The following is a 13116-nucleotide window of genomic DNA, read 5'->3' as shown; positions in this document are numbered from 1 at the left end:
TCTGGATAAAAAACTGATGTTCTTCTTTTCAGTTCTCTTTCATTTTCTTTCCTTTTTTTTAAAGATGTTTTATTTTTTTATTTATTGACTTTTTAAAATATATCTTTATTGACTTCAGAGAGAGGAAGGGAGAAGGAGAGAGAAAGGGAAACATCAATGATGGCAGAGTCGTCATTGATCGGCTGCCTCCTGCATGCCCCCGACTGGGGATCAAGCCCACAACCTGGGCATCTGTCCTGACCAGGAATCAAACTGCAGTCTCTTGGATCCTAGGTCAATGCTCAACCACTGAGCCATGCCTGGCTGTGCAGTTCTCTTTCATTTTCCTAAGGTCAACATTAATTGTTATTTTTCTCCAGTTCTGTACTAGGCTGATGATATATGCTGGTTCACCTTAATTGACTTGAGTATTTTTTTGTTTCTCCTTAGTAGCAAATTTTCAAATCATCCAGTATATGTTGATTTTTACAAATTCCTGTTTCAAAAGTGATCTTTTCGTGGCCTGGTTCATGAATTGTAAGCAATTCTTTTTTGTAGCTCCTTCTGAACTGGTCAGATACATTACCATTCATTAGTGTTAGTATTAGATTTTCTCTAACGTATATTATTAATATGGGTATTATACTTATGGTGGTTAATTATGGAGATAATTATACAGTTCATTTAATTCAGGGTATGATTTTTAAGACATGTTAGTGTTCTATACAGAATTTTAGTATTTATGCTAAGTTTATTGAGGAGACAGGTTTTCCTCAAGGCAGTTACATGCCTCCAGAGTCTTTCTTTTCAGTGCCTGTTGTTTCGGCAAGTTAAATTTACCAAGAACATGTCAGTGAGTCTTTAACTTACACTTTTTTCAGCTCATTGGAAACAATAGAGAGTGCCAACTGCAGGGTAGTAAAGAAACTCTCCCAAATGTAGATTTTGGTTATTAAAACATTAATATCTGACTGGAAAAGAGTTGGATATTTTATTAAAATGAAATGATTAATTTTTTTTTTGGTGTATTTCTTTTAGGAGGTGATACGAGCCAGTGCTGCAAAGGTAAGTAGTTTTTATTACCAAGAAGATAACTTTAAAACTAGTTTTCACTCTAGCCAGATAGCTCAGTTGGTTAGAGCATTGTCCTGATACACCATGGTTGCTGGTTCTATCTCCGGTCAATGTACATACAAGACTCAGCCAGTGAATGAATAAATAAGTGGAACAACAAATCGATGTTTCTCTCTCTCGGTCTCTTCCTTCTTTTCTTCTCCTCTCTCTCTAAAAATAAACAAATAAAATTTTTTTAAAAACGATAGTTTTCATTGTGATGCACCAAAGAATTAAAATGTACCATTCATAGTTTTCAATAGAACTTTTACAAAAGTTAATTTGATACGAATTTTCCTTAATTTGAGCTTGAATTTATCAAGGAACTATAACACTGGTACCTGAGAATTTTGTAAGCCTCTTCATATTTTTTTAGACTTAAGAATACTAAGTGATTGGGATATACTTTCATTAAAGGACCAGCAAGGTCATTTCATTCTCTGAGAAAAATATTACACAATACTTAATAGATAAGAGAAATCAATACAGTTTTGGTGGTCATATGTTAAGTAAACTGTATAAGCCTTGAGTGCATACAAGCTGCACATAAAGAGTAATGGTATATTGTGGTAATAATGCTTTTGTTCATTTATAGTAGTGTTTCACACTTTTTTCATGTAACTGTAACAGTCCTGAGAAACAGATTAGAATTATTATTCCAGTTTTGGAAAGGAGGAATATGAGGGTTATTGAGGTTAAGTGATTTGCCCGAGACCCCAAACTTAGTCTAAACATAGTGGTATACAAAACGATCTTGATTTTAAACAATTTCAGCTAAATCGTATCGAGATGCTTTCAACAGAGCAGCTTTCTTCCTTTTACAAGCAAGTTTTTTTTATGTACAGCTTTTGATCAGTTGTTAAGAAAATAAATTTTAATTTATAAGAATTGGAATGGCACCATGTGTTCATCCTTCCCTCTTTTCTTCTGTCCATTCCCAAAATTCATTTGACTAATTAGACATCTTTTCACTTATCAAACTTAATTATATATGTCACAAAGTAAACAGGTGAGATATCCAGAAGGAAAATAATAAGAATGGTGTTGGCATGTTCAAAGACTACTTTATATAATGTTTATGCAGTGGGGATATTTTTTATTCAGTAACCACCTACTACTATGTAGCAAGCACTGGGAAGACGAAAGTAAGTAGGCTACTGTCTCTTTCTACATGGTCATCCAGTGGAGGAAACATAGCAGAAAACACTGGGTTTACCCTGTCACTGAGCTGTTCAGTATCAGTCAGAACCTATCACTTTTTTACCTAATTATCACAAGTCAACAGGATATGGAATATAGACAAGGGGAAGGAAGACAAAGGACAAAAGAGAACACACTCTATTCTGATTTGGGCTGCAGATGTTCAGGAAACTTGTTCCTGATAGCAATGATGGGTATAATGATTGTAGCTCTAAGATTAATCTTTCTCGGTATGCATAGTATATAAAAATAGTTTATTCTCTGATTAGTAATTCAAAGCTGTTCCTTTATTTTAACAAATATGCTTTGTACCCTTCTTTTGTAATGCTATGTGACTATCCAGAGTAAAGCGTTCTGTGGGTATTGGGCAAGGCTTTATGGAGAGCATCCGCTGCCAGTCTGGAGACTCCTTGAGGGGAAGGGTCATGTTATTCATCTTGGCATCCCTGTTGCATGACAAAATTAGCATAAATGCCCATTGAAAATAGTATGTATTTTTTAAGATTTTTATGTTTTTCCCTCTTACATTTAGGTTCTGTGATTATTTTGAGTTAATTTTTTTAATGTGATGGGGTATCGAATTCTAATTTCATTCCATTACTGTGGCTGTATAGTCCTAGCACCATTTGTTGAAAAACTATTGAGTAGTCTTGGCACCATTGTTAGAAGTCTTTAATCTTAAAAGCAGGGTATATTTATGTAGTTTGTCATCTGTTAAGTCCAGTATAATAAATTTTGACCCAGTACCTAAGATTTTTATTTCCTATATCCCAGCTAGATTTTTATGTTGTTGAAGATTCACTTTTTTAATTAAAATTCTTTAAACAAATATTTATTGAGTGCCTATCAAATAGTGTGTGTGTGCGTGTGGTGCGCTGAGAGAAACACTTGACAAGGAGCTAATGCTGTCCTATAAAAGTCCTCATCAAGAAAAGAACGTGGCAGAAAGGAGCAGAAAGACCACTGTGCTAAGTAGGATTGTGAGCAGGCAGGAGGGAAAGGGTGGCAAGGTGATCAGGAGATCATGGCAGCTTTGAAAGAGCAGTGTAGGAACGGTAGTGCGGGTGAGGAAGAAACTTCCCTCTGCCTTTTTGGTTCTGTGGCTGGTCTAAGAATTAAATAGACATAAACAGATTAACGGGAGAAAAATATTTTAATTACTTACATGCAAGACAAAGTAAAAGATTCCAAAGGCTGCCAAGAGTTGAGTCTTGTATATCATCCTGAGCAGAGGAAAGAAGGGATACAGGTCTGGGCTTCAAAGGGGGAAGGAAATACACTGGAAGGTGAGAAGAGGAAACATTTGGTAAGCAGAGGTTGCCGTGCCGGGCATTACGTGTCTCAGGTAAAAATGTTATCTCTGCTAGTAGCTCTTTTCCTAGTATAGACCCCTTCTAGGAAATTTCCCTTGCAAAAGGGTAACTTCAGGTTCTCAAAATAATCCTTATGCCAGAGAGGCACAATCTGGGTGCTGTGTTCTGCTGCCCTTTACCCTCTTCTACCTCCCCCCTTGCCTCTGGCAGTCACCACACTGTTGAAGACAGAGTGAGAGCCGATAAAGCAGAGGCTATAGGCATTCTTGTAAGAAATTCTGAGGAGCAGAGAAACAGGAACTGGGAGGGAGTATTAGGTGACAATACTAAAGCATATTTGTTTGCTGATGGGAATGATTCAGCGGTGGTGGAAAAGTTGATAATGTACGGTAGAGGTGGTAACTGCTGGACTCGAGTCCTTGAAAAGATGGGGGGGCTGTAATCCTGAATATTAATGGAGAAACTGGCCTAAGAGAAGGGATTTTTTATCATTTCTGATAGGCAAATAGGTAGAATCTGAGGTTTTTTGTTTTTTATTGAATTTATTGGGGTGACATTGGTTAAAAATATATATATAGGTTTCAGATATACAATTCTACAATAATCACTTGTATAATGTATTGCATGTTGACCACACCAAGTCAGATCTCCTTCCATAACCATTTATCCCTCCTCTAACTTCTACCGCCTCCCCCCATGACCCTTCCCTCTGGCAGTCTCCACACTGTTGTCTGTGTCCATGAGTCTTTGTTTTCTTTCTTTGCTTAATCCCTTTGTTCAGAGATAGATTTGATGATGGGAAAATGAAAGAGTTCTCATCTGATTGCTTCCAAGACAGTAATTGGTATTAGAAGTCCTGTATTGCTCTGAATTGCAATAGCCCTAGAATACCTACATACGAATTTATAATTTACATATTTCTTTGGTCTTTCCTTGCTTTAAGGTTGGATCGAGGCATATCAGAAATGACACTTCCTGGAGTCTCTTTCCATTAAGCTTTTATGATGCCTCACAAATGGAATTAATCTGTTTTTCTCCTGTTCTCAGCCATATTTATTCATACCTGGCATATTATATAATGGGGCCTATTCTGCCTTAAATTATAATTAATTTTGCCTGTCTTTTCTAGAATTAAATATGAATTCTCTCAAGGACAAGCAAATCTCTCACCTTCTTTCTTTCTTCCTCACCTCCCTCTCCTCCCTTTTTTTTTTTTTGTCTCCTCCTCTTAAAATTTACATAGTATTGCCTCCACCTCTAATCTTTACATGTCTGAATTTCCACACTCTTCTGTAAGCCGCTTGAAGCTGGGATACTTTATCTTTCCCCCCCCAATTATTAATATCACACTAGATAAATATAAATGCAGTCAAGCTAAAGTTTATTGACAAATGCTGTAAAGGTAGTCTACATTATAGTCTAATCTACCTTGGGACATATTCACAGAAAAATAAAAAGGTTAAAAGCTAGAGAATCCAGAGGAAATAATTTTTTAAATGTCCTTTAATAATATTTGGATAGCCCTGGCCACTGTGACTTGGTTGGGCATCGTCCCATGCCCCAGAGGGTTGCTGGTTCCATTTCCGGTCAGGGCACATGCCCCAGTTTCGGTTTTGGGCTTGATCCCTGGTGGGGGGCAGGCAGGAAGCAGCCAGTCGATGTTCCTCTCTCATATCAATGTTTCTCTTTCTCTCCCTCTCCCTTCCTCTCTCTAAAATCAAATCAATAAAAAATCTTTTAAAAAAAGTTTGGATATTTTTATCATGAAGAGTGTAGACGAAAAGGGGCCATGTACTAAACCTGACAAGCTCAGGAAAGGCCTGCATGGTGGCCATGCAAACTCAGACACCTAAAATAACCACAAAGGATGGTCTGAAATTAAAACTTTTTAACTAAAAAACAGTTTATGGTGGGTAGTCATGTCCTAGGCTGGTATTGTCCCTAACAAAGGTTAATTTTCACCTTAACTAAGCCTATGAAGAGAAAGAGAAAGAGGGATTATCTCTTTGCCTCCACAATAATATATCTTTGGAATGTCAAATAATTTTCCTTTTCCTGGACCCCTCAAAGCACAGGCACCACTCTGTGGAGACCACAAATCCCTTCATTTTTACTGAGTTAATTGTTTACTGTTACCTATCCTGCACCCACCTAAGTAAAAGAAGTGTATGTCCATCATTTTAATTTTTATCCAATCCCAGAGGTTTCCCCACTTTGCTTTCTCCTGCCTCCCTAGTCTATCACCAATGGATTTCATGTAACCCACTCATGTCTCCTCTTTTAATTGTAATGTCTAAAACAGTGAAAAACTGCCATTTTCCGGAGCATTATCTCAATCCGTTGTTTTGGCTTCCCAGCAATTGTCGACAGTTTGGCTCAAATAAGCTCACAAAAATTCTTCACAGGTTTGAATGATCTCTTATGTTAATGAGGGGGAAAAGTAAGTTGAGATTTGAGTAGAATAGTGGTTTTCAATTATTTGGAAAGTTTAAAAAAATTTTTTTTTGTAATGCTCACAATTTCTTCATGGCATTGCAAAAGGGCAAAATAATTTGTATTATTTTGACAGTATTTGGAAGACTGGCCTGACTGTAAGAAATAGTACTACTATACTCAACACTTCTGACATCAGACGTGAACGCTTGAAATTGAACGGTTGAGGCATGTAGGTAGCCTTATACTCCCCAGGGAGCCACCAGTCTATTCCCCACAGAACGCTGGGGGAAGGGACTGGACGGGGGAAATAGATGCATGCCCAGTCAAGGTGGGGGGACTAGCAAAGCTGCTTCTGACAGTCACACCTGGGAATAGGTCATTGGCCAGAATAGGCATGGCCACTGCAAGGGCAAGAAATTTGGGGTATTTAATACCCTAAACAAAGGAGTTCGCTCCCTTGTTTGACTCCTGGCTTGCGGGGCTCTCATTCCTGCTTCCTGGCGTTCTTGCTTGTGGCCCATGGCCATGTGGACCCCCGCATACAATGGACTGATGGACTGCAACTAGCCTGATGCTAAACTGGACCCAGCTCCAACATGGAACAGAAACTGTGGACACTAGCTTTGTTTTTAGCTCTCCTGAAGCCCCAGTTACACTTCTTCTATGACTGGAATGGGTCTTTAGAAACACGGGGAAGTAATTCCACGCAAGTAAAAAGTACTCGTCCTCCTGTGCGAGTCTCAGAAAATTATTTTTCTCAAGATATCAAAAGGACTCCACCCCCAGCACTCAGTGGGGAAAGGGATACCCCAATTTCCCTGATAACATTAAGATACCTGACTTTGTGTACCTCGAATTTCATTTTGGCTCCAGTTTTCTGTTTAACTTGTACTTTAATTTTTTTATAGCAGAGGTATGATGCGCAACAAAACATTTCCTGAGTATTTGGTGGTTTTGCCACCAGAATTGTCTTCAGATTAAAATATTATCTGCACTGTTGTTCAGACTTAGTGGAAAAAATGAAAAGCCATCTGGAGAGAGGGGGACAGATTTGTGGACATAAGTATATATACAGTATAAGCATCTTCGAAGTTTCTTTGCTGCTTGAAACTTTAAAACTACTTCAGGTAAATGAAGCATTTAACCTTAACTCAGATAAAATGATTAGACTTGTAAGTGAAGGGGACCAAAGTTTGCCACCCAAAATGTGCCCTTTGGAATATTGATTTTAAACTGGTTATTAAGAAAAAAATCTAAGAAAGAACCTTTGACCCTTCCCCCTTTTCTGCTTAAGTCTTATAGAAAGGCCTGCTCCAGGAAGGAAATGGTAGATATTCACTGTAGTATTAGATAGGAGGGATCAAACCAGGCCTGTTATCCCACCTCCCCAGCTTCTTCTCATTGTTTCTGGGTTGCAAAGCAGGAATTTGCTTGCCAATGCGTTTTGCTTGTTTCAGCTACCTGTGAATTTCCTTTTTCCCCCATTTCCCTGCTTCCTTTCTCCTTTGTCTACAATGGCATATTCCTTGGGTCTCATTCTTATGGCACCCCTGAACATGCATTTCTATAATAAACTTGGGCTATTTTTCTCTTGTTAATTTGATTATTAGCTCAGTTAAAAGGTCTTAGAAGGTGGGAAGAAAATTACCTTTTTAGTCCCCACATAAGTATATATAAATGAATGTTATATCTGTCCCAAAGGTTTTAATCACCAAGAGAGAAACTAATTGTTAGCTTGTTTTAACTTTTTTAACATGAAAATTAACCTCCTCCTAGAGAAATAGCATTTTTGTATTTTGCACAAAGGTGCTTATAAGAGTAGACAAAACAGTTTTGTAATTAACTTGGCAGGAGTTCATGCGATTTTTTTTTTTTCTTTTTCTCTATTAGGAATTTTATTAAATTTGTACGCTTTCAGTGTTCCCCAAGATGGAGGTAATAAACTGACTCTGGCAGACTGTGGTTTTTGCATGAAGCAAGCAGAAAAGTGTGTTGTGAAAAGAGGGTAGATTGGTGTAGGGTAGACTATCTTAGCCAACCTTTCTGTTGTTGTAAAATTATTAAGCAATTCTTTTCCACAGCATGCATTTCAAAAATAGATATTGCTTCACTCTATTTAATGGTTATTATTACTTTTCTTCCTCTAAATGAAGTAGTGAATGTGTGTAGGCTAATTTTGAAAATACTTTGAATTCTAATTTCAAACCACTATAATAATTTATCTCAAACCTTAAAAATTGAGTTATCTGGTTTATGTTGCCACTCATCACTTCATGAACATTTGATAGTCTCTAAAGAAATGTGTCAAGAAAGAGCAGAATTATAAAAAATGCTTTAGTAAGAACATGTAATTGTAGATTATAGTTGGTTCTTTTTTTTAACAGCATTTTATTTAAAAAGAGTGGCAATTGCCCTGGCCAGTGTGGCTTAATTGATTGGGCATAGTACTGAGCGCCAAAAGATTGCTGGTTTGATCCCAGTCCAGGTACATGCCTGGGTTGTAGGCTTGATCCCCGCTGGGGGCATGCAGGAGGCAGCCAATTAATATTTCCCTCTCACATGGATGCTTCTTTCTTTCCCTCTCCTTTTCTCTCTCTCTAAAAATCAATAACAAAAATAATCTTTAAAAAAAGAAGAGTGACAAGTCTTTCTGTTTGAGTGGAGGCATTTAAGTATCCTAGCTTTCCTGCTGGTTTTTTGGTTTGTTTGTTTGTTTGTACACAAGTAGACTTCTGAAGAGGAAGACTGAAGTGTGTGTGTGAGCATGTATGTGTCCCCAGAATACACCTGTTCTTTTGCACCAGATTTCAAAATGCATTGTTTGACATGTAAGATAAAAATTTTCAAGAACACAGAAGTAAAACTGAAAAATGATTCTAAAAAGAGAAGTGGACTAAAGAGTTAAGTGATAAATATATCATTTTGTATATAGTACTTCTATTTAAAAGTATGCCACTCTGAAAAATTTACTGCATCATCATACTGCATTACACATTTCTAATTACTCTTCTAGTAATGTTAATAACTAATATTTATAGAGCACTTTATGATTTCTCTTTGCCAACATACTCAATGTAATCTATTTCCTATTTAATGTTATTTAGTGCTCTATGGTTAGCATATGTGAATAACACTATCCAGTTTATCTTTATTGCTCCCACAGCACATTCCCATTGAAGCATACATACTTTTATTTTAAATTTACTGATTTTAGAGAGGAAGGAAGAGAAAAGAAACATCAATTTGTTGTTCCACTTATTTATGCATTCATTGGTTGCTTCTTGTATGTGACCTGACGAGGGATCGAACCCACAACATATTGGTGTACGGGACGAAGCTCCAACCAGCTGAGCCACCCAGCCTGATAGAATTTTTAAAGCTAGATAATGGTATTTAACCTCACTGATGTGGTATTTAACCTCATCTCATTACTTGGAAAAATACTTTTCTTTTTTATAAGATATCATAACAGTTTAGGAACTTTAGGACTCTTATTATATGGCCTTAATTAATTGACTTTTTCACCAACTATCTAATAGCTCTTTGCCTCAAGAGAAAAATTTAATCTAAGAAATTTTACTACTCTCACTGTTTGAAAGAAGTGTTTACAAACAATGAGTCAGATAAAGGGCATGTAACCACAATCTACTATTTAATAGAAAACATCAAAAGGAAATTTTTAAATGCTTATACAGTGAAGTCCTCTGTGTGGCTTGACTAATGTTATGGAAATTAGAGAGAAAAGGCAGCTATTTTCATATACAAATAATTTATATACCATAAACTATCATTTAACATTTTGTTAATTCATAGATTTTTTTTTTCAGGAAATGAGAAATTCAGACTCAGATTTTTTAAAAGTAGGTCACATTTTCTTGTGATCTTGAAAGTGATAAAAATAATAAAGATATAATAAATAATTTATTAACAGTGAACAAAACTAGATCATTGCTGAAATTCTAAGTTACAAGGTGAATTTACTAATAAACATTTAGTACATATTTGTGAGCTATTATTTTCCTATATGGTAGCTGTAGTTATAAATATATGCATTTTATGCATTTCATTCTGTGAGACCATTATACTCAGGAAATCATAGTAGGTTTATTGTTTCATAGAACATTGTATTTACTTGAAAAGTATTGCTTGATCATTTTTTAAAATGCTCTTTTTAAACAGTGTCTTAAGAATTAGGTTTTTCGATGCAGTGGAAATTGTTTCACTTGGCAGGTTAGGTTGCAGCTGTGTTATGTATGTCACCATCATGTATATAAACATGAATATTACAGGTGTCTTCTGTGCAGGCTTTTTAAAGGAGGTACCTGTTATTTCACAAAATCCTAGAGAAATGTGGGTCTGAAACATTTTCACGCTTTCCTAATTGAAAGCTGTCAAGGAGTTGCTTTTATTTTTTGCATTTCTTTGCATAACTTTAAAGACTGGTCTATTTTGCATTATTAATAATGTCAGATCTATGGTAAGCTAACCTGTTTTATTTCATAAGGCTGGTTTACTTTAATATAGTTATACTTTCATTAGCATTGTTTTACTTCCGTGGTAAAAAAACACACAAATTATTCTGTTTTGTAAACTTTGAAAACCAAGCATATAAATCATTACCACTCCCTTTGACCTACCATGTGTCATGGTTTGCATGTAAGCAAATCTTTCTCATTCCATTTTTGCATCAGTAACCCAGGAAATTACGCTTTTGTTTCTGATTTGCCTTTCCTATTACAGGTCAACAAAAATCTCTCGTTTACTTCAACATTAGCCTCCTCACAACGGTCTAAGTTAAAACAGTCAAACATGCCGGACACTCATCAGATCCCGCGTCAGCTTGGTTTCGCTCAGACTGGTGAGCCCCTTTCTTACTCTGACTATTCTTTTAAATGTTCACATGCTGTTATTCCACAAATGTCATTTATTTCATTTTAGAAATATAGCTCATAGCAATGTAATGATCTGTTTTCACACTTGAATTATATATTCTAGCATCTTTTTTTCTTTGAAAATCGCTGATTATTTCTAAAGCAAATTTGAACTTGGTAACTTTAATAGTAGATACTCTCAACCTCTGTTCCATTAAACAGATAATTTTAAAATAGCAAACCATGTGAGTTTTAAACATGTATACTAGTATATCTGATTCAGTTTCCCTTAGGTAAAAGAACCATCATTGATTTTTTTATATGTTATAACATTTTTCAAGGAATCCAAGGCAAAACGTGTTTAGCAGAAACAAGCTCCAACCTGCTAGTGATACCATGTTTTTTCAAAGTTGGCAAATTAATAAAATATGCAAAGAAGCTAGTTACAAAATCTGCATGAATCACTGAGTTGAAATGAACTGTACAACTGCAAATGTTTAGGGTAATGTTTTAAATTAATTTGAATAAATTAATTCAGAGGGCATCAAAGAAAAAGCATTTATGTGAGAATGTGATTTTGGGGATTAAAAGATGGCTGTTTCTGTTCATTAGCTATATGTTTTTGATAGTATTTTGTGTATTATTGAATTCTTTTAAAAAATGAGACAACTGAGAACAACTAATTATCTTCGACAAGAAGATTATAATAAAAACTTTAGCTTAAAAAGATTGACATAATTTACTTAGAAATTTGGGGACAATATTTTCTACTTTGAAAGTGTTTATAGTTTACATTATGCAAATTATTTTAATATTGCTTTATAAGTTGCATATTATGGTGGGGAAATACTTGCATCAAGAATTTTTATGTTCACTCCTGGCTGTGCCTTTTATTATAGCTTATTACCTGTGAACCTAAGAATATTCATTTGGAAACTAGAAATGATGTTTACATTGTATTTCTGTTGAAGTTCAAATGACATTGCCTATGTAGGTACTATGTGAATATAACATTGTAAACATGACTAGTATTACTCTAGCTTTGAAAAAACTTTGAGTTCTAACTTCAAATCATTATAATCATTAAGTTATCCCAAACATTAGAAATTTAAATTTTCTAATGTTCTAGATATCTGCCAGAAGTTGAAGCAAAGTGGTCGTTCTTATGTACAGTGGGGGGCACACCATGTGCTCTCCCTTCAGACTCTTCCTCTCTGCACCCTGACTAGATACTTGGTTTGCCTTCAGACCGTGTCATTTTAATGACTAGGAGGTAGAGAATCTGTCTCCACCACTTGATCCCTAGCCTCTTTCTCCTGAGATCTAAACTCTTCTGGGAACAAATTTTTCATTCCCCACTTTAGGATTAAAGGCACAAAATGGAAATGTTTGGTTGAGTTAATATATTAAAATTCATTCAAGTAGTGTCTTAAGTTTGTCAGCCAACAAGCTGTAGATGATAGATATAAAATTCTTCCTTTTCTGTGAAGGGAAAGAGAACAGAGGATACATAGGAAGGCCTTTGAAATGGAAGAGGGATTACCAGTGAGACAGATAAAGAAAAAAGAAAAAGAATATAAGAGGAAAGCTGGGTGTGATAAAGACAAGCCTTACAAACTTCACCGTTGTACGTAGGATTGGCTCCATTTGCCTTCCACTGTCTCCGGCCAAATAGGCCTTGCTTTGGGTATTTATATCATGGGTGTCCCTCCATGTTTCCACTGTCTCAGAAGATTACCATTAAGCCATGTTATATACATGATAACACTGCTTCACTTGATTTTGTTTTAGTTATTAATATTCCTGACCTCACTTTAAGGAATATCCTTCCTATAAAATTTATTGAGATATCACTGTATAGAAAAGTTATAAAAGCAGAATATGTAGTTCGTTGCAAAATGGCCAAATTAATCCATTTTATTCGTTAAGAAGCCAACCTTTTTTGGGGGGAAATCCTACACTAGGAAACAGCTGAACTAGTTTCTACACGTGGCTCCATTTCTAAATGACTGTAGAGTGTTGTACAGTTTCTTCAGGCTTCAGTTTTCTTATCCCTACAGGTAAATAACAGCTCTGGGCTTTGTGAGCTTGTGTCTTGGAAAATTCTGTGATTCTATTTAATATTCAAATCAGTTTTAAAAGGGGATAAATAGTTAAGTGTTCTTGACTCTACAAATAATCTATTAGAATCTAAAACATAGGAC

General features: G+C 35.8%; 1 protein-coding gene across 1 annotated transcript in view; it reads left to right on the top strand.

Moving 5' to 3' along the window:
• The window catches only part of AHI1 (Abelson helper integration site 1), a 138513-nt gene that overhangs the window by 54232 nt on the left and 71165 nt on the right, over positions 1–13116 (top strand). The window contains exons 18-19 of the mRNA XM_087817772.1: positions 1018–1044; positions 10782–10899. Coding sequence (XP_087673898.1) covers positions 1018–1044; positions 10782–10899 — 145 coding nt within the window. The remainder of the gene's footprint in view (positions 1–1017; positions 1045–10781; positions 10900–13116) is intronic.

This window comes from Miniopterus natalensis, chromosome 5 (assembly GCF_054644295.1).
Source record: "Miniopterus natalensis isolate mMinNat1 chromosome 5, mMinNat1.hap1, whole genome shotgun sequence".
NCBI classification, from domain to species: domain Eukaryota; kingdom Metazoa; phylum Chordata; class Mammalia; order Chiroptera; family Miniopteridae; genus Miniopterus; species Miniopterus natalensis.
Note: the sequence above shows the minus strand (reverse complement) of the source record. Positions and strands in the feature narration are given on the sequence as shown.